General features: G+C 36.8%; 1 protein-coding gene across 1 annotated transcript in view; it reads right to left on the reverse strand.

Annotated features, from left to right (window-relative positions):
- The window catches only part of CAPN7 (calpain 7), a 47,565-nt gene that overhangs the window by 11,094 nt on the left and 10,089 nt on the right, over positions 1 to 26,382 (reverse strand). The window contains exons 3-15 of the mRNA XM_017884148.1: positions 25,042 to 25,199; positions 24,080 to 24,147; positions 21,640 to 21,840; positions 18,258 to 18,344; positions 13,853 to 13,979; positions 12,770 to 12,855; positions 11,314 to 11,407; positions 9,181 to 9,327; positions 7,877 to 7,983; positions 6,713 to 6,833; positions 997 to 1,141; positions 755 to 854; positions 26 to 161 (exon numbers count right to left, since the gene is read on the reverse strand). Of these exons, the coding sequence (XP_017739637.1) occupies positions 26 to 161; positions 755 to 854; positions 997 to 1,141; positions 6,713 to 6,833; positions 7,877 to 7,983; positions 9,181 to 9,327; positions 11,314 to 11,407; positions 12,770 to 12,855; positions 13,853 to 13,979; positions 18,258 to 18,344; positions 21,640 to 21,840; positions 24,080 to 24,147; positions 25,042 to 25,199 (1,577 nt within the window). The remainder of the gene's footprint in view (positions 1 to 25; positions 162 to 754; positions 855 to 996; positions 1,142 to 6,712; positions 6,834 to 7,876; positions 7,984 to 9,180; positions 9,328 to 11,313; positions 11,408 to 12,769; positions 12,856 to 13,852; positions 13,980 to 18,257; positions 18,345 to 21,639; positions 21,841 to 24,079; positions 24,148 to 25,041; positions 25,200 to 26,382) is intronic.

Raw genomic sequence — 26,382 nt, forward strand, 5'->3', positions numbered from 1 at the left:
GATATCATTAGAAGGGTATCAGTACCTTGTCTGTTATGTGTCTACTAAGCAAAACCCAAACTGCAGCGCCCCCCTGTGGACACTGCACCTCCAGTTTGTACTGGGGGTTGTTGGCCAGGCTATAGGCATCTTTCACAGGTCCTTGCTTAGCATCCCAAGTACTAAAAGATAAAGTCAACAAAGAAGGTTGTAATTAAATTTCTCATAGAGCTAAAATATAACACTATTTTAAAAGTGAATTAAGCTGAGTTTTGGTTTTGTTTTACTGTTTTAAATTTTTTGGCAAAACCAGGAAGCATGGAAAGAAAACAACTATTAACAAGATAGTCACTGTGGGCATGACAAAAAGAGATGGAATGCTAGTCTTCCTAAATTAACCATTCCGTTTTTTATTTATTTTTTTGAGATAGAGTCTTGCTCTGTTGTCCAGGCTGGAGCGCAGTGGCATGATCTTGGCTCACTGCAACCTCCACCTCCCAGGCTTGAGCGACCTGCTGACCTCAGCCTCCCGAATACCTGGGACTACAGGTGTGCACCACAATGCCCGGCTAGTTTTTGTATTTTCTGTAGAGACGAGGTTTTGCCACGTTGCCCAACCTGGTCTAGAACTCCTGAGCTCAACCAATCCGCCCACCTTGGCCTCCCAAAGTGCTGGGATTGCAGGCATGAGCCACCGCGCCTGGCACCATTATGTTTTTACGTGAAGAAAGTGGATGCTATTATAAAGCATACTCTGCAATGTGCAAAAAGTTACCTGTGAATACACGTTGATTCTTTAAAAAGACCTGGATTCCAACTCAAATAAATCACATCATAATACTGGCACAGATCATCCCAGGAAATCCAAAATATTCCTGAAAATTAATATCTTTGTTAATCTAAAAAAACTTAATGCTAAATGATTTTAAGTCAGTTACATATCTTTCGCCTTGTTGAAACATGTTTTTTTTGTTTTTTGAAGAATAAATGGTATTAAAATTAAAAAGATATATTTACCGTTGTCTATTTTCTGAGCTGTTCGGGGATCAAAGTTTAAATACTTTTGCAATTCTGGAGTCCAGTTTTTTACATCATTTTCACTGTATCTTCCTTTCCAACGTAAATGACTCCAAGGATTTTTCAACTGGATAAATCGCAGCCCCTATATACAAAAGAAACAGGAGATAACATTAAGTTGCAAAACAGTTTTTACCGTATTAGTTCTCTTATTAGAGGATGAACTGAGTACTTATCAATTCTTTTCCCTTCAAATCAACTTGAAATTAATATTTTTAACACTTTCACCAGGTCACACATCAATCAAAAACTGTAAATGGCTACCGACTCCCTAGAGCTGTAGTGTAGTCTTTCACTGCATGTAGTTAAAATTACACAAAATTCAAAAATCAGTTTCTTAGTCACAGCAGCCACATTTCAAATGTTAAATGACCACAGGTAGCTAGTAGCAAATTCATTGGGCAGCCCAGATAAAGAACATTTCCATCACTGCAGGAGTTCTAATAGACAGTACTGCCTTAGAGCATGAAGTATTTTCCACCTTTTCAAAGCTCACTCTACTCTGGCCCAACTTTATTTTCTAGTATTTATACTCCATGTATCTTTGGCTCTAATCTAGTTTTTCCTTTCAGAATGCAATAAAATCTTTATTCAATTTTGCCTCTAAAGGCATTTCCTCATGCTGTTCCTTTTCTGAAAGGCCCTCTTTGATCCCTTTAGCTATCCTTTCTTCTCAGTGCAGACAGATACGGTGAAGAAAAGAGAAAAGAACATGGACTTTGGGGTCAGAATAAAATGGGACCAAATTTCAGTTATTTGGGTGGGTCATTTACCTTCTCTGAACATTGATTGACTCATATGTAAAATGAAGATTATGATGTGTCCCTAGAAGATGGCTGTGAAGATCAAACGGAATTAACATAAAGTACCTAGCATTTAGTAATTTCTTTCTTTTTTCTCTTCTCCAAACTTCATAGTGCTAACAGTCTGTATTACATTAGTTTAAAACAAATAGTATCCTATCTTATATTGTTTCCTACAAATGTAGTCATCTTGTCTCCCCAATGAAATAATTAACTCCTTGAAATGGTAACACTATCATCCCTCTTCAGATTTTCCACTGATTTATGGAACAGAGTGTAAACGTAAATGCTCAGTCAATACCAGGCATGTCTACAGAATTGAATACACTGATTCAGGAAAACAAAAGAGGTGGTAAATCAAAAATAATATTTGTCTTACTGCAAGCAGTCACCTTAGGAAATTGTGTACTTTTTCTAATGATATCATAAATCAAACTGTCTGGGAGACATCTAAACCACCACCACAACACATTCCTTTGCTATTTTAAATGGTGACAAATTGTGGCTGGGGGTAGATGTACGTGATTTCTGGACATAAGACTCATTCCTCTTAGGCTATATTCCCTAGAAGCTTCATTAATACAATTTCTTTCATCAATATCTTCTACACCATATGTGTCTCACCACACGTAAGTCAACTGACATTTAACTCTTAATTCCTTTCTTTTCAAAAAATTTAATTCTCCATAAGCAGGTAATCTGCCTCATTTCAGGACTCTTAACACTTCCTAAAAGAGGAGCACAAAGGAGAGCAAATTGCTGCTAAGCTTTTCAGAGACAGACCCCCAGCATCAGTGATATTCAAGGACACCAAGATATGGTTGTAGATTTTGTTGGGATCAGTAGAGAACCAGCCCTAAAAGAAGGAATGCTAGAGAACTAAAAAAAAAAAAAAAAAAAAAAATTTAAATTTGCTAAAAGATCCAATTTTTTAGTTTTTTTTTTTTTTTTTGAGACAGAGTCTCGCTCTGTCGCCCAGGCTGGAGTGCAGTGGCCGGATCTCAGCTCACTGCAAGCTCTGCCTCCCGGGTTTACGCCATTCTCCTGCCTCAGCCTCCCGCGCAGCTGGGACTACAGGCGCCCGCCACCTCGCCCGGCTAGTTTTTTATGTATTTTTTAGTAGAGACGGGGTTTCACCGTGTTAGCCAGGATGGTCTCAATCTCCTGACCTCGTGATCCGCCCGTCTTGGCCTCCCAAAGTGCTGGGATTACAGGCTTGAGCCACCGCGCCCGGCCCCAATTTCTAAAGTTATTTCCAAGTGGCAGCAAAGGAAAAGCCTTGGACAGCTTCAGAAATTCTGTAACACTTGTCTGAACTGAAGTCGGCACCCTGATGTGGAGATGTACTTCCATAGTAGACTATTTATGAAACATCACCTCAAAGACACAAAAATGACCCAAAGAGAGAATCACTGAGGCTAAAATGAAGACCTTGGAATACGCAAGCAGGTTAGAGGTAGTCAAACAAAAATGATAGCACTTTTATGCAAATATTAATAAATATTGAAAATCTCTTAAGTGAAGAAAGTCACCAATGATACAATACTAAGCAGAGCTGTCATAGTCTAAGATTAGGTCTTTCTGCAAAAAAGAGGTTCTAGAGATAAATGCTTGAATCAAATACGGAAATATTTTAAAACAGAAGTCAGAATTGGCCAGGCGCGGTGGCTCCCGTCTGTAATCCCAGCACTTGGGGAAGCTGAGGCGGGAGGATCACGAGGTCAGGAGATCGAGGCTATCCTGGCTAACATAGTGAAACCCTGTCTCTACTAAAAATACAAAAAATTGGCTGGGCATGGTGGTGGGTTCCTGTAGTCCCAGCTACTTGGGAGGCTGAGGCAGGAGAATGGCATGAACCTGGGAGGCGGAGCTTGCAATGAGCTGAGACCATGCCACTGCACTCCAGCCTGGGCAACAGAGCGAGACTCCGTCTTAAAAAAAACAAAAAAAAAGTCAGAATTAAACACTTCAAAAGATAAGTAGCAAAAAATAAAAAACCAAAATAAAGCACCTAGGAAACTCCTCGAATACATACCCAATAAAACAGTACTGGAGAAAACCTTTAAATATACATTTTTTGAGGCAGGGTGTCACTGTGCCAACCAGGCTGGAGTGCAATGGTGTGATCTTGGCTCACTGCAGCCTTTGGCTCAAGTGATCCTCCTACCTCAGCCTCCCAAGTAGCTGGGACTACAGGCACATGCCACTGTGCCCAGCTAATTTTTAAAAAAATTATTTATTACAGAGATGGGGTCTTGCTGTTGCTTAGGCTGGTCTTGAACTCGTGGCCTCAAGCAATCCTCCTGCCTCAGCCTCCCAAAGTGCTAGGATTACAGATGTGAGACATGGTGCCCAGCCACTGAAAATGTTTTGACTGGTATTTGTGGCAAATTATAATTCTAAAAAAACCCAACCTTACTGGTGTACCTAATTTCACATAATGTTTATATTTTTTGCTTTAAGTGGTCAATTTTTATGCCACTTTTAAAGAAACAATTCTACAGAGTATGGCTGGGGGGGTCCAACACTGACCAGCTAATTTGTAAAGTTCCAAGACTATAAATTTTATAATAGTGCAATACGTCCCTACTGTCCTCATAATTCATATACAGTCATGCACCATATAATGAAATGTTAGACAATGATGAACTACATATATCATAGTGGTTCCATAAGATTATAATGGAGCTGAAAAACTTCTATTGCCAAGTGACATCCTGATGATCCTGCCCCCATGTGGGCCTAGGCTAATGTGTGTGTTTGTGTTTCAGATTTTAACAAAACAGCCTTAAAAAAAAATTAACAGAAAAAAGCTCATGTAAAGTATTTGTGTACAGCTCTACAATGTGATTGCGTTTTCAGCTAGTTGTTATTACAGAGCCAGAAAGTTAAAAAAAAATTTAAAGTTTATAAAGTAAAAAATTACAATAAGCCAAGGTTAATTTATTGGGCTGCTCCGATGGTAGTGGGTTAATCAGAACTTAATAATAACATTTGTATCACTAAAGTTGGTATACAACCACCACTGATGAATTGGACTGGCTTAGAACAATTCATTATTGAAGAAAAAAATATTTTTATAAAGTCTACATGTCCAGTGTTCATGAAGTCTACAGGAGTGTACAGCAATGTCCTAGGCTTTCCCATTCACTCACCACTCACTCACTCACCCAAAGCAACTTCCAGTCCTGCGAGCTTCATTCATGTAAGTGCCCTATACAGGTGTACCATTTAACAAAATCTTATATACTGTCTTTTTACTGTGATTTTTCTATGTTTAGATATACAAATACCAAGCTGTTACAATTGCCTACACTATTCAATACAATAACATGCTGTACAGGTTTGTAGTGTAGGAGCACTAGGCTATACCATAGAGCTTGGGTGTATAGCAGGCTGTACCATCTAGATTTGTGTAAGTACATTTTATGATGTTCATGCCACAACAAAATCACCTAACGATGCATTCCTTAGAACGTATACTCATCATTAAGCAACACGTGACTGTAATTCCATGTGCCATACATAAGCAAACAACTCTAATTAACACACAGTAGTATTCTGTTATTGCTACTGATCACTACTTCTATTCGTTCTGGTATTAATGGTCCTTCATTAAGAAATAGTACTTCTTTAATAATCTTTGTATTTTCTAATCCATAGAACCAATCCATTTTTCAGTTAAAAATAACCACCACCTCAGAAGTAATGAAGTCAAATATTCTAACCAGATATTGCAGAAATAGGGTCTGTCTGGAAGGCCTGACAGCATGCAAGGGCTTCTAGGAAGAAAAATACTTGCTCACACAAACACACTGTCATGTATCTTATGTCCAGCTTTCTTCCTATTTTCTTCCTCTTTCACAATTTTTTATTTTTTCAGACAGGGTCTCTATTACTCAGGCTGAAGTGCAGTGGTGTGATCAAGGCTCAATGCTGCCTTGATCTTCTGTGCTCAAGCCATCTTCCCACCTCAGTCTCTTGAGCAGCTGGAATTACAGACATATGCCACCATGCCCAGCTAATTTTTAAATTTTCTGTAGAGATGGGGTCTTACTATGTTGCCCAGACTGGTCTTCAACTCCTGGCCTCAAGAAATCCTTCTGTATCAGTTTACCAAACTATCGGGATTACAAATATGAGTCACCATGCCTGGCCCACTTTCATGAGTATTTATTCAGTGTCTACTATGGGTACTGGTCCATGGCCTCTTAGGAACTGGGCCGCACAGCAGGAGGTGAGCAGTGGGCAAGTGAGCATTACAGCCTGAGCTCTGCCTCCTGTCAGATCAGTGTGGCATTAGATTCTCACAGGAGTGTGAACCGTATTGTGAACTGTGCATGTGAGGGATCTAGGTTGTGTTCTCCTTATGAGAACCTAATGCCTGATGATCTGAGGTAAACAGTTTTATCCTAAAACCATGCTCCCACCCACCCCGCCGTCTGTGGAAAAACTGTCTTCCACAAAACGGATCCCTGATGTCAAAAAGGTTGGCGACCACTGCTTTAGAGCTTAACAATGTGATTGATCCAAACACCAAGACTCAGCACGGAATCTTGGGAGCTATATATTCCACCTCAAAACTGCTGGTTTTATGGAACAGACAAAAGAGGTGTAACAGCGTTTCTGTGCTGTCATCAGTATCTGTGCCATCCCTGTGATTTCCTTTCCCACCTTTTAATTTCATAATTTCCAATGGTAGAGATCAAGTTGTTTAATGAAGTAGGTGAAATGCTTTATAAACACCACTTTAACCTTGATTTGTCAGTATTCAAAAGTCTGATAAATTATCTGGGATCCCTGCAATGTCTTATCCAACAGGAAAAATAAAAGAAAAAAATTTAAGGCAAAACCTTGAACTCTCTAATATCCAAAACAGCATATGCATGTGTGGGAACCAGACCCCACTTCTCTCCTTCAGCTTCTGTCATCATTCCAGTTGACGCAGTGATGAGGACATCTCCTTTGTGAAATCTGGAAAGAACCCCAAAGACAATTAATTAAAGTAAAACACATTTGTAATCTAAGATCACACCATTTTATCTTTTAGTCTAATGGCTTACATGAAAATGGGCTGTTCCTACCCCGAAGAATTTTCAAAAGAAGTACATTTCTAATGCACAGTATGTAAAATAAATTATCACATTTCTCTCTCCTTTTTTTTTTAAGTTTCTGGCAACTTAATTCCAAAGTAGAAACCTACCAAAGAAGGAAAATAAATGCTAAATTTCAAGTGGTTTACAAATAAAAATAAAGACGTGAAATACCAAAGGCATTTCCCAAAAAGGCACATCATTTTATCAAATCACTGAGCTTTCTAGTTTTGCAACCGAATGTGTATTACTGTTTAGACAAATTTCCAGTCCCTTAAATGGATATGGATTATCCATTTAAGGCTTAACTTCTCAGACTTCTCTTTTCCCACTTTCCCTCAACTTGGTAACTAATTAGTAAATCTAAAATCATTTTTCCATATTACATATTCAAATATTTTGGACTATCTACAATTTGGATTAACTGTAACTATTAAGGGAAGATAACTGAGGACTGACTATAGGAAGTACACAATGTGAAGTCTATTTTAAAACAATTTCCTTAATAACTAAAACAACAGCTTCTGCAATCTCTATTCTAAATAAGGCGTGATGTTTTATTTTTTAAATTTTATTTATTTTTCAGATGGAATTTTGCTCTTACTGTCCAGGCTGGAGTGCAATGGCGCGATCTCGGCTCACCACAACCTCCGCCCCCTGGGTTCAAGCGATTCTCCTGCCTCAGCCTCTTGAGTAGCTGGGATTACAGGTGCTACCATCACACCCGGCTAATTTTGTATTTTTAGTAGAGATGGGGTTTCTCCATGTTGGTCAGGCTGGTCTCAAACTCCCAACTTTAGGTGATCCGCCCGCCTAGGCCTCTCAAAGTGCTGGGATTACAGGCGTCACCCACCACGCCCCGCTGGCATGATGTTTTTAAATGGCCACATTTACCACACACATAAAACAAAGAAAAATGTTTACCTTTGATAAAGCATTCTGAAAGAATTATCCTTACTGAAAGTTTGGCTATCTGAATGCATAGCAATTCTTTCTGGTATCCAGCCAGTCAGTGCATGAAGATCAATATTCTGCAACAGAAACACATTTCAGGACTGCCAGTGTCATTTTCAAGTTCTTAAATCCCCAGAGCAGCTATTATATCTCACTGATTTGGCATAATGATTTTGGTAGAAATAAATCAGAAGGTAGTTGTTTTCGACCAGTAATATATTTCTTATTTAACTCAAATTCCTACCTGAATTTGAACATGCGTATTTTTCCCTACAATCTTTGTTGCTCTTCCTGCATAAAAAACTATTTTACAGGTGATTATGATAAAAGGACACGTAACAGAAAAAACTCCTTCAATGATGCAGTCACGAGTCCTTTCGTGAGTTTTTGCAATAATGCTTCTCATGTTTTACATACATTCCCATTCTTTCTCTATCTAAACTTCACTGAGTAAGAAACAATTAGAAAGCTAAACTAAAAGTATGTGAAGGATACAGCAATTGAAAGTATAGGCTGGGAAGAGAAAAACTGTAACATCCTATTGCATTTAATTATGACCTATATATTCTTTGCCTAGCATTAGAACTGGGCATAAAAAAAAGAACTGGAAAAGTCAAGGACACCTGGTTTGGCAGGGGAACTAATCATGTACAAATGATGGGTGATTTGCATACGTTACTTCATTTTACTGTTGGAATAAAGATGCAATTTTCATCTTTACGACTTTAAGACAAGAGGTGGACATTATCCTTATATTATGGATACATCAAGAGGCTAAGAAGGGTTAAACACATTTTCTAAGGCCACAGACTGGTTATTGTAAGAATTTAAAGCCATGCCAAGCTGACTAATTTCCTTCTGGCTCAAGTCTAGTTGACCTCATGCAACAAAAGGTCACTGGCAGACATCTCAATCTTACAGGTTCTGTTAAGATTGGATAAAACAAGTAACTCTTTGAACCTGAATTACAAATAAAAATATACATGACAATATGACACATCCATTTGATCTAAACAGACTGCTATGGAAAGGTACACTGTATCTATAATTGGCCTTGTATCCCAACGTAAAAGCAGACATGGTTTAGGCTTTCCCAGATACACAAGAAAATACACATATATCCCCATAATATGGGGACTGGTCATCCTTTTTCAGGGGTTGATAATCTGATCTCTTTCCCTATAAACAAAAAGACCATCTAGAATTTTTCAAATTTAAAATAGTTATATTAGATAGCATTAATCTGTGTCTGGATTGCCTTGTCTATTACTTACGGAGTTGGATCCTGGAAAATCATATCCTCCCATGACTTTCATGTATGCTTTTTCTATGAGAGAAACCCATAATTCACTTTTGTTGTTGGAATAAGAACAGAGCAATTCTCCCTTGTGATCAACAGGTAACTGGTCATCAATTATCACCTGGAGAAAAAGAACATTAACCTTGTTAGGTGCACAAAGTACCTTAAAATCCTTTCTATCAAGAAACAAGAACACATCTTTCATACTGATAAAATATAAGGCACAATATGCCGACGGCTATTAAGGTAATGTTTCTAGAATCATACCAATTATAAAATGTTCTTTTTAATATGATGTCTTTCTTCAATTTTACAAGCTGATCTGTCAGATAACCTTGAATCAACTGATTAAATGTCATGTAACTATCACTGAAATTCAAAGGTTGAGCATCTGAAATAGAAAATCTAAAATTTGAAATGCTCCAAAATCCAAAACTTCTTGATCGCTGACGTGATGCTCAAGGGAAATATTTACTGGAGTGTTTTGGATTTTCAGATTAGAGATGTTTAACCTGTAGGTATTCTGCAAATATTCAAAAATCTATTAAAATCCAAAATGCAAAACACTTCTGGTCCCAGGCATTTCGGATAAGGGATACTCAACATAGATATTCTAGAAATGTACATTTAAAATAAATTACAAAAGGGCCTCACTATTAAATAACAGTATTATTATCATTTTATCCTAAACCTGTAAAAAAGACTCATGTATAGTTGTAAAAGTAGAACATTATGGCTAGAAAATACATATAAGTAACAGAGGAAGTAATCACGGATACAGTATCTAATTCATATTAAAAAGTGATCTGAGGCTGGGTGCGGTGGCTCACGCCTGTAATCCCAGCACTTTGGGAGGCCGAGGTGGGTGGATCATGAGGCCAGGAGATCAAGATCATCCTGCCTAACATGGTGAAACCCTGTCTCTACTAAAAATACAAAAAATTAGCTGGGCGTGGTGGTGGGTGCCTGTAATCCCAGTTACTCGGGAGGCTGAGGCAGGAGAATCACTTGAACCCAGGAGGCAGAGGCTGCAGTGAGCTAAGATTGTGCCACCGCACTCCAGCCTGGGTGACAGAGTGAGACCCCGTCTCAAAAAAAAAAAAAAAAAAAGTGATCTGTGAGATACGAGGATAAGAAGAATTTTGATTTAATACCAACAGGAAGATTATGCAATACATCTTTAAAGATTCTTTAAACTAGAGTTCAAGAATTATAGTTCAGTAAAATTATTCTCAATAATTTTACTTTTTAAGTAATCAGGTAAAACGGCTCTCAAAGAGTGTTCTAGTCAACAACATCAGCATCACCTGGAATCTTGTTAGAAATGCAAATTTTGATCTCATCTCAGACCTCCTGAATCAGAAACTCTGGGCATGAGGTCCAGAAACCTGTGTTTTAATAACAGATAATCACCTGCCAGGTGATTCTGTGCATACTAAAATTTGAGTATTACTGAACTACAGAACAATGATTTTCAGACTGGATCACCAGGTGAAATGCAGATTCTGATTCAGTAGGTCTGGGGCGAAGCCTGAAATTCTGACAAACAAGCTCCCAGGTGGTGCTGATGTTGCTGCACGGATCTCAGCATGGACAGGTGGTGGAGAACCTTAACAATGCAAAGCCCTTATAACAGAGTTCAGAGTCCTTCCTTAAAGAAATTAGTGTAAATTAAAATTATGCATATATATTTAAAAGGAAATAATTTCAAAGGCTTGTTACATCTCAAGTTATGACTACATATGTAGTCATAACATATATACTCTTCTGACCTAACAGATTTAGTTTGTCTGATTTCCTTTTAATCAAAACAATCAGATGAACTATCAGATGAAAATTTATTTTAAGCATTAGCAATCCTTAGTTCAATGTTACTTTTTGAAACTGTATACATTTTCTCGAAACCAGTTAAAAAACAAGTTTATACTTGCCATGGTTTTAATTTTTAATTATTAACATATGATGCTACTGGTAGTAATATATAATATGACAGACTCTAACTTTTAAAGTGTTTAAACAGATGACATTTCTTAATGATTTCACTCAAGATTAAAAGGTAGGGAAGGGATAGAGACAAGGGATGGGAGTGGGGAGATAAATTATTCACCTTTCTTGGGACACCATTGAGGTGAAGTTTTACCATGTACTTCCCACATGGATTGTACTCTGGTTCGCCATCCTTGTTTTGAGGGTAAATTATGCTTTTGTAAGAAAAAGAAATATTAAAATACCAACATTAGCATTCAATATTAACTACTATACAGGACATTTCATTCAGGCATATACTACCATCTTGGCAATTTCATAAAAACAAACAGGAGAATATTTTCCTACAATAGGCCTAGAAAATGAACTACACTCTAATCAAAGTGCTTCTTTACTATTAGTAAATAATTTTCTGAGATCACAAAGTGGACATAAATTTCAAAATATTGTTAAAAGTGCTCAATGTTAACATATACCCTAATAAATCACCTACTAAGTGTATATATTTAAGCCAGTTAAAATAATCTTTTATCACTGGCCCTAAGAAGTAAAGACTGCTTCAATTAACCACAACTAAGACAAGTAGATACAACTTGACATAAAGTTACATAAAATTATACAATAACATACTTCAACAACTATCAGTATCAATTTTCTTTTAAAATACATTTGGACCACTTATATGGCAAATAGTTGAAACTAAGGACTGCATCTAATTCATCTTTGTACTCTTAGCACTTAACACACAAAAACCACTCAGGAAAAGTTGAATGAAAAAATTATAATGCTTAATTTTTGCAATGAACGATTTTAAGTTATCTTTTAAAAACTGAAAAAGTATTTCTGAAACATTTTAATACATTCTAAAGCAGTTCAAGCCAACAGAAATATGTTATATTTTCCAGTAACCACATTAAAAGTTAAAAAGGTAAAACCGCCTGTAGTCCCAGCTACTCAGGAGGCAGAGGTAGGAGAATCGCTTGAACCCAGTAGGCGGAGATTGTGGTGAGCCGAGATCGTGCCATTGCACTCCAGCCTGGGCAACAAGAGCGAAACTCCGTCTCAAAAAAAAAAGAAAAAGAAAAAAAAAAAGTAAAACCAATTTTAATGTTTTATTTAATCACAAATCAAAATATGATTTTAACATATAATCACAAAAATTTGAGATATTTTGCAATTTTGCATTTTTTTGTTCTAAGTTTTCAAAATCTCATGCATTTTACACTTGTAGTACATCTCATCTTAATTCAGACTAATCCATTTCAAGTGTCTATAGCCACATGTGGCTAATGACTAAACAGTCCAACTATAGTTTTATCAATATGACATGATTTTACTCTGATCAATTTCATTTATTTCAATATATTAATTCCATATATATTAACTACATGTGTATAGGTTTTTAGACTGTTTTAGCCTGTCTTTCCACATTCATAAATCATCTGCTTAATTTCTACAGAAGGGCCATATTCTGAATAATATGCCCTCTCCCCTTTCTATACAGATAAGGCTTAAGTTTTAAATTTCTAGTTAAGGGACAATTACACAAAAAGAGGTAAAGAGAGACCCATTTTTACCTGGTAATTAACTTCTTATTAAAACGTCTTTCATAAGCTGCACTGATGGCCAGTGATGCCACAAAGGAGCAATCCGATACTATTGTCTGTTAATAATAATTAACATATTCATATTCATTCATGTGATTTCAACATTACCGCAATATATGTACATTGCCCCAAGTATCTACTTTTTATACTAAATATCCTTTTTTAAAACTTTTACTTCAGGTTCAGGGTACACGTGGAAGGTAACATAGGTGAACTTGTGTCACAGGTGTTTGTTGTACATATTATTTCAACACCCAGCTATTAGTCCAGTACCCAATAGTTATTTTTTCTGCTCCTCTCCCTCCTCCTATTCTCCACGCTCGAGTAGAATCCAGTGTCTGCTGTTCCTTTCTTTTAAGCTGTTCTCATAATTTAGCTCCCACTTGTAAGCGAGAACATTCAGTATTTGGTTTTCTGTTCTGCGTTAGTGTGCTAAGGATAATGGCCTCCAGCTCCATCCATGTTCCCACAAAAGACATCTCGTTCTCTTATGGCTGCATAGTATTCCATGGTGTATATGTACCACATTTTCTTCATCCAATCTGTCACTGATGGGCATTTAGGTTGATTCCATGTTTTTGTTATTTTGAATAGTTACAATGTGTACTAAATATTTTCTTGGCTATTATTTGAATAGGAAAGTAACAAATAGAAACACGATACTGCTGACTCATACATTTTATTCTAATAAATCCTACAAAAAATTAAATAATGTATTTCAAAAAATTGATTTTGAGTAATTACTCAAATAATTAAATATCCTTTTATTGCTATCTATTCTTTATCAAAGGTGAAATTCAGATTCTCAAATTCTGCATCTACAGGTACACAATGATAAAAGGGTCCACATAAAATCTGTAATCACTCAAAACTGTGATTTATACTTATATTATCTCAGTATGTTTCAGTCAAAATATGTAGAATGAACAATTTTTTCCAATTACATTTGTGTGCCTGAATACATAATAAAAATCTAAGAAAAAACTCAAATCTATACACAAATTACTTTAAAATGCTGACTTTTCTATAAAATCAAACAAAATAAATGCTCACCTGCTTTATGCTAAAACTGGACACAGTATATATCATTGTAGGATTGTTGGTGAGGTCTTCTGGTCGTACCCACTTGGAAAATGTAGTTTTCTGTTTAGGTGATAATGGTAGCTTGCCCCATCTATCACTGAGGTAATAATAAAAATTAAAATAAAAAAATTAATTGTAATAATTGGTAAGAAAAAGAACCCAAAGCAAAAACTAAATTTCCTAGTTTTTTTTTTTTGGTTCTAGTGGAAATTTAATAGCAGTACTGTATCATCCTAAAATAACCTTCTGGTCAAATCTGGCTCTTTATAGAGTCCAGTCAACCTGATCATCTCCTTCAATCAAAAAATATACCTAAATAATTGAAAACAGAAGAACATCTTAAATTCATTTATATTTAAGAATGTAATTTTTTAAATTTAGCATAACTGTATTTAAGAAATTCAGCAATAAAATGAAACCATTACCAACAGTACAAGCTGATTCATTCAAAAGGACCTAGGAAGCTAAAGATTCAAAGTTGGTTCTTTACAAACTCCACTTGGCAAGGCTAATAATGAGTGCAGCTAATTTAGTGAATGAATACTAACCACGTGCCAGATATCATGCTAAAGTGCTTTACATACATAATCTACTTAATTCTTAAAACAATTCTATTAAAGGAATTATTTTTGGAAATAGCTTAAAGTGATTAATGACTTACCAAGGTCAGACACCTAGGAAATAGCAGAACTGGCATCTGAATCCAGGTCTCTGGTGCCAAATCCACCATTCTTACCCATTCCCCTCTACTCACTGTGTGTTACAGTATTTCTCTAAAACTGATGTGTACACCAAGGGGAAACATCTACCTTTCCCCCCTTCCCTAAATCTTTTTTTTTTTTTTTTTAAACAGTTGAGGTCTCCATATGTTGCCCAGGCTGGTCTAGAACTTCTGTGCTTAAACGATCCTCCAGCCAAAGCTGATACCAGCCTTTCTGAAGTAAATACCAGAGTGCTGGTATTACAGACATGGGCCACCTGGCCCAACCATCCCCAAACCCTTTCTAGAGCAGGAGCAACAAATCCTTGGTTTTCAAAGGATTTCTTAGTAATAGAAAGTATATAATATGCAAACTGGCATAGACATAACTTTTTCTTCCTTCAAAGAATGCTGACAGATACTGGGAGAAAAGAGGATTTTGTGGTCAAGTATGACCTACAAACTCCTGGTTAAAGTATTAGTTTTTTCATTGAAGGGCACCTCTAGACTTTTAATAAGCCAATGTTTATTGTAATCTCTTAGAGTAGAATATGGCATATAACATATCTCAAACATTTTTTATTATCATCTCACAGAACCACTAGTATTCCAGGTAACATTTTGGTACCTGTATATCAGGCGCTAACTATAAACAGAAAGTGAGCTAACTGAATTCAGAAGTTTAAAGACAGTTGTCAAAAATTTTGAGGAGAAAAAATTAAGGCAAATTCAAATTCATAATCTATTATCAACCTGTCATATGAATCATATTTCAGCATAAATCCAAGATTCCATAATATTTGTTCTCTCAAGTCACCAGAGGACTATTAAATTCAAGGTTTTTTTCCTTAGAACTTAAAGATATTAAAATATTTTACAGCCAGGTGCGGTGGCTCATGCCTATAATCCCAGCACTTAGGGAGGCTGAGGTGGGCAGATCATTTGAGGTGAGGAGTTTGAGACCCGTCTAGACAACATGGTGAAACCACTCTCTACCATAAATACAAAATTAGTCAGGTGTGTGGTGGGCGCCTGTAATCCCAGTTCCTTGGGAGGCTGAGGCAGGAGAATCTCTTGAACCTGGGAGGCAGAGGTTGCAGTGAGCTGAGATCGCACCACTGCACTCTAGCCTGAGTGACAGAGTGAGACTCCATCTCAAAAAATAAAAAAAATTTTACAATTATAATATTTATTCGATTATTTTATGAGTTTAAAATACATGACCAGAATAGAAACAATTTTAAAAAATAATTCAATCTCTCTAGTGAAAGATAACCATTCATAAATTCTGGAGCCTTTTCCTGACAATCTGTTATCCCAACTTAAAACATTTACTGTTGCTTTTCTTCTGATTATTCCTACAGTAAAATAATCTAAAAAATAAGAAAATATCTTGCCACTTAGAACAGTAATTTTAGTATTTATTCTTGTTTTTCTCCCAATTTAACTACTTCAATAACTATTTATTATCTACTATACACCAGATACTGTGGTAGGCACTGGGATGCAACTTAATTAAAACAGACATGGTCTCTGTTCTTATGAAGTTTATATGCCAGAATAGTAGACAAGCATTAAGCAAGTAATCACCTTAAAGAAAAAAAAAAAAAGAAAAATTCCAACTGTGACAAGTGCTCTACCTAAATTCAGGCAGTCTGTATGGCTACATATTTTACTTTTCCAATTATATTATGAGCATTTTCCTATATTATTGCATTCCTTGAAAACTTGATTGTTTATGGCTACATAACATTTTTCTTACAGACACTGTGTTGTATAAGCATTACAAATATGATTTACCTTAATTTGTTGCAACAAGAAATGATACGTTTACATCTCTATTTGAATACTGTCAAGGAGATACTAGAATAACTGATTCATCTTCACAATTGTAACAACAATGATAAATCACTTTCATACAAATTTTTGAGTATATCTCTAAATAGTTCCTTACAACTGGATTCCTGAAGTAAAATTACTGGTCAAAGAGGTATAAAAAACATTAAAGTATTTGAAATATACAGCCAAATTCTTATATAACTAAGTAACAAAATGATTTTTCTAGCAGTTAACCTTTATTATATAGTGCTTGCTACATAACAGCACCATTTTCAGGGTTTTACATGTTATTAACTCACAGTACCATTATGAGATAGTTTCTATTATTATGCCCATTTTACAGGCAAGAAACTGAGACAGATTTAACAAACTGCCCAGTGTTACACAAGATTTGAGACTAGAAAGTCTGGCTCTAGAATCTTGCCTTGAACATTAATGCTGTAAAGTTTCTCAGATATAAAAATTCCTTTGATCCCAATCAGTTACTAGCATCACACAGCTGCCTGAGTGAAAAAAATATGTTAACTGGCTTTGTGATACCTAACCCTTGGTCATTCAAGAACAGCAAAACAGTAGAAAATGAACAGCAGCCCTTTTGTTCTTTACAGAGCCTTCATATTCTATATAGTAAGCATCCAGCATTTTTTTTTCTAATAATAAACACGCTCACTGGAGAAATTTTGAAAAATAAAAAAGTACTAAAAGAAGTTAAATCATACAATTTTGTTACCTAGACATAACCACTGTAAATATTTGGGTGTATTTCTCCATATCATTTTTTTCTATGCATCTATAAATACATGAAAATAAAAATAAGAGTCAGGCACAGTGGCTCACATGTGTAATCCCAGCACTTTGGGAGGCCGAGGCAGATGGATCACTTGAAGCAAGAGTTCAAGACCAGCCTGGCCAAAATGGTGAAATCTCGTTTCTACCAAAAATACAAAAATTAGCAGGGTGTGGTGGTGTGCGCCTGCGGTCCCAGCTATTTAGGAGGATGAGGTGGGAGAATCATCTGAGCCTGAGAAGTCAAGGCTGCAGTGAGTCATGATCACATCTTAGAACTCCAGCCTAGGCAACGGGAGAGAGACCCTATCTCAAAAAAAAAGAAAAAAAAAAAAAAAAAAAAAAATTGGAACATTATATATATAATTTGCTTTTTAATTTCTGTAATGGGAACTTTTTTCCTACAGTTTTAAAGACTTATTTTGAGTAGTATAATATTTGACTGTATAGATATACCATTATTTAATCATTCCCATATTGCTAGTCTGTTTCAATAATTTTTTGCTATAACAGATGCTTTGATGAGTGTCCTTATTATGTACGTCTTTGACTGTTGATTTCCTTATGATGACTACAAGCTCGAAGTCCTGAACCAAATATTTTTAAGGTTCTAGACATAAGCTGCCATTGTCCTGGAAGGCTGTGCTAACTAATCCTCTCATAAATAGCCTTTGCTTGAATTGGATCTTCTTAGTAAACAATGATGTCATTCCATTTCCCTTTTCCATTCAGTTTCTTTACTGAGTGTTAGAATTTCTGTTGTGATTCAACCACTGCTTGGACAAATATTTACTGAGTACTTACTTTACAGCAGGTACTGTGCTAGACACTACAGAAATAATAATAGGCAAAAGGAGATCCTCATGTCCTCATGACTGGATAATTAACAAAACTGCTCTTGCTATGTTGCCCTACCCCTTTCCCACAGCCACCCCTCTATTCCAACAAATTTTTTTATTAAAAATTTTAATTTCAAGGCTATTAAATTGAACGTCAAAGTACTGAAAAGTTAAAATATTGGAATTAAAAATTGCAACAGTGCTTACTTACCAGAAAGGCATTGGATAGGCAAAACGTTCTCTCAGGTCAACATTCATGAAAGGAACATATTCTATACCATTTATTTTTGATGTTGTCCTATCAAACACGAGAAAAAAAACCTAAATGTTCAAGTTTACCTTAATTGCCAATCTTATTTCAACTCTTTAAAATTTAAATGACAAGGTATGCTACTATATTAAAATCAAACTGACAACCTCATGTTGTTGATATATCTTTGGACAATCTTTTCATAAAACAATTGAATATCGGAAAATAATCTATTCAAACCAATAAGAATATTCTTTTAAGGGTAACACCCACAAGAAGACAAGACTATTCAAGAGGTAATGAAAGTGTGCTTGACACCAAGACACAAAACCAATTCTATCCTAAGCCTAAAGGGAGAAATAAATGGCTTAAGTTATTTTGGAATAAAAAAAACATGACATTTACAATTCTGAAATAGATGCTCTTCACATTTTCTGGTTATGAGAATATGAAACGGGTAGTGGAGGAAGGAAGTGTCATAGATATCAGCTATGGTCTACTGACAAATTAAATAAGGTTTGTAGCAGCTTTGCATTATCCTTGTTTTGTGTATATGCTTGTTTATCTATATTAACTATTTTCTTCTTGTATTTATTTATTTATTTATTTTTTTTGAGGCGGAGTCTCGCTCTATCGCCCAGACTGGAGTGCAGTTGCGCAATCTCGGCTCACTGCAAGCTCCGCCTCCCAGGTTCACGCCATTCTCCTGCCTCAGCCTCCCAAGTAGCTGGGACTACAGGCGCCCGCCACCTCGCCCGGCTAGTTTTTTGTATTTTAGTAGAGACGGGGTTTCACCATGTTAGCCAGGATGGTCTCGATCTCCTGACCTCGTGATCCGCCCGTCTCGGCCTCCCAAAGTGCTGGGATTACAGGCTTGAGCCACCGCGCCCGGCCAATCTTGTATTTATTTCTCTCCCTTATTCTATTTACAAGAAGTTGCAGAGAGTAACTTCAGAATTTAGTCTTTAGGTAACAACAGTCAGGAAATCTGAGGACTACTTAATATAGTCAGGAATAGATTAAACGATTGTTGGGACTATGTACAGCCTTATTTTGGAAAGATGATGAAAACTTTTCACTCGCATGAAGGCTAGCTGCATTTTGTTAGGTGGAATACAGAGCTGTTTTGGTGTAGTACGGAATTTCAAACATGTGAAGGTAGCATATGGAAAAGTGTTGGACTGTTACTTAGTTTTTAGCTTCAAAACTATGCTTCTTTGTCCTGCATTGTTGTGTTGGTGCACAGGCAATTTTTCCTAGACAAAGGGACAGCTTAACAGGAGTACAATTAAAATCTTCAGCAGTAAAGGAAAGAAGAATGCTCTCAGATGGCTGCTACTTAGGCAGAAGCCCTTTCAGCTCAATGTTAGAAAATAAAAAGATGAACACCTATGTGACTTACACAGCTCTAAGCAGACTGAACTTTCTGCAGTGCTCACTTTAAAAAAGCCACCTTGGCTCAGGGACTTACCCTATCTACACTGGTTCAGAGAGCAATCAAGAATTTCCACATTATTGTGTTTTACATTTCATTTTTTTTTGTACTGCTCCTTGTGGAGCAGGGCTACTCCATAGGCAGTGTGCCCACAGTAGCCGTGTTTTACATTTTTAATATCCTCTGAGACTGCTTTCAGACACACTAAGCTGGCTGCCTAGACGAGGGGTTGGCAAATGTTTTCTGTAAAGAGCCACATGGTACATAGTTTAGGCTTTGCAATGAGGTTTCTGTCATATATTCTTTTTTTTTTTTTTTTGGTGCATGTAAAACCTTTTAAAGCAAAACTTTATACACACACATACAAACACACACATATATATGTATTTTTTTCTTTCTTTGAGACAGGATCTCCCTCTGTTGCCCAGGCTGGAGTGCAGTGGTGTGATCTCAGCTTTGCAATCTCCACCCCTGGGCTCAAGTGATCCTCCCAAGTAGCTGGGATTACGGGCGCACACCATCATACCCAGCTATTTTTTGTATTTTTTGTAGAGATGCGGTTTCGGTATGTTGCCCAGGCTGGTCTCGAACTCCTGAGCTCAAGTGATCTGCTCCCTCTGCCTCCCAAAATGCTGGGATTGCAGGAGTAAGCTGCCAGCACACCACCTAGACTCCTATTTCATAGTAACATCTTTCCCCCATTAGGGCTCTGGTTACAAAGTTCCTTAGATTAAGAGTGGTCTGCTACAGCACATTTTGCTCCTTAACCTCTAGTGGCTCAATTTCACAGAATGCTAGGATTTTCAGCAAAGTGTATTATGTCTAGCAAAACGCTAATATGAAAATATATTGGAACTAAAGTTGGGCACATGGCTCATGCCTGTAATCCCAGTACTTTGGGAGGCTGAGGGAGGCGAATCATCTGAGGTCAGGAGTTCGACACCAGCCTGGCCAACATGATAAAACCCTGTCTCTACTAAAAAAAAAAAAAAAAAAAAAAAATAAGGGGGGGGGGCACACCCCTGTAGCCCAACCAACTTGGCGGGGGGGGGAGGGGAACCGCTTGAGCCCAGGAGGCAGAGGTTGCAGTGAGCCGAGATCACACCACTGCACTCCAGCCTGAACAACAGAGTGAGACTCCGTCTCAAAAAATACAAATGAAATAATAAAATATATCAGAACTAAAATTTTAACTATTTCAAGTTGTGACTACATGATGTATAATTACATAATAATAGCACAATACACTATAGNATTAGGGCTCTGGTTACAAAGTTCCTTAGATTAAGAGTGGTCTGCTACAGCACATTTTGCTCCTTAACCTCTAGTGGCTCAATTTCACAGAATGCTAGGATTTTCAGCAAAGTGTATTATGTCTAGCAAAAACGCTAATATGAAAATATATTGGAACTAAAGTTGGGCACATGGCTCATGCCTGTAATCCCAGTACTTTGGGAGGCTGAGGGAGGCGAATCATCTGAGGTCAGGAGTTCGACACCAGCCTGGCCAACATGATAAAACCCTGTCTCTACTAAAAAAAAAAAAAAAAAAAAAAAAAATTAGGTGTGGTGGCACACACCTGTAGTCCCAGCTACTTGGCAGGTGGAGGCAGGAGAATCGCTTGAGCCCAGGAGGCAGAGGTTGCAGTGAGCCGAGATCACACCACTGCACTCCAGCCTGAACAACAGAGTGAGACTCCGTCTCAAAAAATACAAATGAAATAATAAAATATATCAGAACTAAAATTTTAACTATTTCAAGTTGTGACTACATGATGTATAATTACATAATAATAGCACAATACACTATAGGAAAAATCTGAATACAATTCAGCAAACCTAATGAAAATAAAATTCTGCACTGACGTTAATAAAATTCTTCATTACAAATAATTGTAAACTTATTTACCTGAGTACTTCTATTTCTTCTGCTGTGTATCTCTGTCCTTGTGCATCACATGACTGTGGAGTTATGAATGACTGAGGTCTTTCGAGGAAGGGATTAGCTCCCAGGGGAAAATGTGCTCTCACTGGAGGTGGCTTTGGCTTAACATTTGTTGACCTGATTTTGCAAACTGGCTTGGTCAAAGGCTCACTCAGTGCTTCTGCTCTATAATAGAGAAGAACAAACAACTGTTCTAGCTTTTCTACTCACATTTAAGCTTTTCAGGACACAACATTTACTTGAAGAACCAGTCAAGCATCCCTAACGTAAAATTAGTACATAAAATTCTTACATACTAATCAACATTTCACCACTTCAGCTACTTCCAAAGAGAAGCATTTTTTACAAACAATATTCTACTGACAACATTAATTGAGCACTTATTATATAATCAGACACTATACAAGGTAAGGTAAGTGGTATAAAAGAATGTATAAAACAATCCCTACCCTTAAGGTACTCATAGTTTTGTAGGGAAAGACAGACAATTGCATCAAAAATAAAAGATGCGAGGATGAAAGTATTACATGCAAATCAAAGTACAACAGAAGTTATTCACTTAATGAATTGCCAAGTGGGGATGAGTTGGAGAAGGGTGCTCTGAACTGATGCTTGAGCTGCAGAGTTGTTCACCTGGGCAGTGAGGAAGCATTCTAAGTAGACAGAAGAACATGTACAAATGTGCAGAAGTATGAAACAGCATAATGAGTTAAAGTAATTTCTTTTTTAAATTTTTAATTTTTGAGATGGAGTCTCACTCTGTTGCCCAGGCTGGAGTATAGTGGCACCATCTTGGCTCACTGCAACCTCTGCCTCCCAAGTCAAGCGATTCTCCTGCCTCAGCCTTCTGAGTAGCTGGGATTATAGGTGCCCACCAACACGCCTGGCTAATTTTTGTATTTTTAGTAGAGACACGGTTTCGCCATGTTGGCCAGGCTGGTCTCGAACACCTGACCTCAGGTGATTTGCCCACCTTGGCCTCCCAAAGTGCTGGGATTACATGCGTGAGCCACCGTGCCGAGCCAGGCAATTTCAAAAGAATGAATGTTGCCCCTGTGAGAAGTGCAAATGAGAGGCAGCAGGAGATGAGACTAGAGAGGAAACCAGGGGCTGGATCAGACAGCCTCACATGATATGCAACAGAATTTTGACTTTGTTCTGTCAAAGAACAAGCTAAAAAATAGAAGTTCTTAACCTGAGGTGCATATATGAGCTTCAGGATTCTTCAGAATACTCTGAAATTACATGCAAAAAAATTTCACATGCATTTTCTAGAAAGTGGATCCGTAAGTTTCAAAAGATCCTCATAGGAGCCCATGGCTATCTCACCCACCCTTTGCTTAGGGTGCACTCGAGAATATTGGATGGGTTAACCACACAGGTAATAAAGTCACTTATGATTCTGACAGGTGAAAGAAGTCAAGATAGAGAAGACAATTGTGTGTCAAGTGCTCATATCTTCACGAATCTGAGGAAACAAACTCAAGGTTAGTAGATGACAATGAAAAGGAGGGATGACTATTTTACTTGAGTTAAAAAAAGAAGGGCTTGGGGTGGTACAATTATCTATCAGGTCAGAGCCTCAAAAGGAGACAATTCATGCTACAGGTATAAAAGCAATTTCCACCCTTTTATTTTTTGTGTGTCTACAACACTCTTTCAAGATACATAATTTGCTTACGCAAACTCATTCATTTTTTAGCAAATATCTACTGAGCACATATTACATTATCAGGCACTCTGCTAGGTACTTGGTTACAATAGACACCTGTTTAAAATAGACAAAAATCTCTGCCCTCATAGAGCTTAACAATTGGGGGATGAAGGTTGGAGGGGACACACATATTAACAACAAATATAATAAGCTAGTAAATCTCACAGACCTTAGAAAATAAGAGCTATGGGAAAAAAACTAGAATAGTCAGGTTGCAACTGCTGGGGGAGATTCAATTTTAAACAACAGTTAGGGCAGACTTCATTTAAAAGTTGACCTCTCAGCTAAGAGGTGAAAAGAGCTACAGACATTGTATAATCTGAGGTATGTACATGGCTGAAAGCAAGTTCATGCTCATGTTTTCTATTTTTAGCAGACATGGAAGGCTCTCTGGAAGTTCTCTTTGAAAGTCTGATATTACACAACAGAAAGGAGGTCCTCCATTTCAAATGTCACAGTTATTTCTCTTCTAAACTAAAACTAAAAACATTTATTGATTTATTTCTTGAGTTTAAAGCAGGGAACTAGAGAGAGGAGGTAAATTCACTAAGAAGTAGAAAGTAGATTTGTTTCAGATGACAGTTAAAAGATGGAGGTTTGTTACTGTAACCTTTACAACACATTTAGATAAATCTGTTTAAATAACACTAAGTGCCATCCATGGATTAGAACTTGAGTGATCAAACCCACCTGTCTAGTGCCTGTCGAGCCAACTGTTTCAGTTTATTTTGCAGGGCTTTATCAGCAGTTTCATAAGACTTAAGAGAAAGAGACAGACATTTTAAAGCATATTTTTCAATTTGCTTGATCTATATTTCTAAGCAAAAAATTTACAAGGCATATTACACTTGTTGAAATTGAGAATAAACAAAGATGACATTAATTTTCATTCTTAAAGGTATCATTTAAAAATGTGTTGAAAATCTGTCACTGAGGTGAACTTTAAAACCACTTAATGTGGACAAGTGCTAACTGGACCGGAACTGTTCGACCATAGTGCTGTGGAAGGCTGAGTGGCAGGAACCTCAGAAGACTAGCACTTATTTACAGTCTCAAGGCACCTACAGAAATCAGGCCAGATGGTTTCTCTGAGCAAAAGACTCTGCCAAAAAGCCAGTCCTCTGAAAGACACTGGGGACACCAGTCTCAACTACTTTACCTCCTCCTCCTGTCAAATACACTGCTCTTTTATGCACCAGATGTCCCTTGAAGCTAAGAGTCCCAACCAAGGCTCAGCAGGGAGCAGTAAACACCACTCAGCATACAGATTTTACACTGCAAATAAGTAAGGCTTATCTAAACCACTAGCTTATTTTTCAAAAAGTGCATCAAACTGAAAAAAGGGGAAGTTTATTCTAAATTAATAGATTTGTGATAGTGAACTCTTTCTGTAAGTTTATCTTAGTTGTTAGAAAGGTTAAAAATAGTTCTTGTAATTTAAGACTCAATACTGTCAAAATTTTAATAAGATGTAAAAACCCATTATTAACTTTCTACTCATCATCTTTTATTGAGGAGTAGTTTAGTTACATTTATAATAATTTTTTTTATTCTGTTAAAATTGTTTTATTCAAGGTGTTATGTAAAATTCACTAGCAAGAGAAGAAATGTCTTCGCATAACTCATCAAATGTAATCTGTAGCTATACATACTGTTTTCAGACAGAGATCCACAGCTTCTGTGTACAATTCTATAGCATCTTCAACATTCTCTTTTTCATCTTCATCAAAAGCTTGTGTAACAAGGAAATGAGCACGCTCTAAGTCCAACTGATGCTTTGACTTCAAAGGATCAGCACTCTTTGACTGAACTAAAATAGAAAAAAAGCATACACAGAAGGAATATTATCTAAATACAGCCAGAAAACACACTATTTTCACTATTTAAGATATTCTTTACAAAACTCTGTAATTCTTCATTTAAAAAACTTAGCAAGGTTAAAAAAATCCTTAAAAAAGGACAAATTTCCTTCTTCTTTTTTTTTTTTTGAGACAGGATCTTGCTCTGTTGCCCAGGCTAGAATGCAGTGGCACAATCCACAGCTTACTGCAGCCTCTACCTCCTCGGGCTCAAGAGATTCTCCCACCTTAGCCTCTTGAGTAGCTGGGACTACAGGTGCATACCACCATGCCTGGCTAATTTTTCCCCTCTTTTTTTTTTTTTGTAGAGACGGAGTTTTGCCATGTTGCCCAGACTGGTCTTGAACTCCTAAGTTCAAGCAATCTGCTAGTTTTGGCCTCCCAAAGTGATGGGATTACAGGTGTGAGACACCGTGCCCAGGCTTCCTCCCTTCTCTTTTTAATCTTAAGGTCTAAGAAAAAAAATCTGCAATTGTTTATCACACAATAGACATCAGAGACAAAGAGTATTAAAAAATACACTTATTTAAAAAATTCTTTCCTTGAATTTCTCTCTCCCACTGGCACTCTCTTCACTTAAAATTAAAACATAAGAGTTCTCCTCATACGCTCCTCTACCTCAAAAAACAAAACAAAATTTGGAAATTGTTAAATATTAAGAAACCTATTTTAAGGCAATTAAAACTTTTTTTCTGTACAGACAAAACTGTGTAATACACTAGGCTCTGATGATAAAGTTCCTGGTTTTTCTATTTACCCTGAGCCTAGAATAAGTTATATATTTTCACTGCTCTTTGCAATAATATTTTCATTTGTTTTTAATAAAAAAAAACCCGTATCTATAAGAAACATGCATCCAGAATATATAAAGATCTCTTACAACTCAACAATAAAGACAACCCAGTTAAAAAATGGGCAAAGGATCTGAACAGACATTTCTTCAAAGACGGCATTCAAAAGGTCAAATGGCACATAAGAAATTGCTGAATGTTAGTCATCAAAAAACGCAAAACACAACTACACTGAGATGACACCTTATGCCCACTAGGATGGCTGCAATAAAAAAGACAATAACAAGTGTCAGTGAGAATGTGAAGGACTTGGAACCCAGATACACTGCTGGTGGAACTGTAA

Source organism: Rhinopithecus bieti, unplaced genomic scaffold, assembly GCF_001698545.2.
Source record: "Rhinopithecus bieti isolate Rb0 unplaced genomic scaffold, ASM169854v2 scaffold_12, whole genome shotgun sequence".
In the NCBI taxonomy this organism is placed as follows: domain Eukaryota; kingdom Metazoa; phylum Chordata; class Mammalia; order Primates; family Cercopithecidae; genus Rhinopithecus; species Rhinopithecus bieti.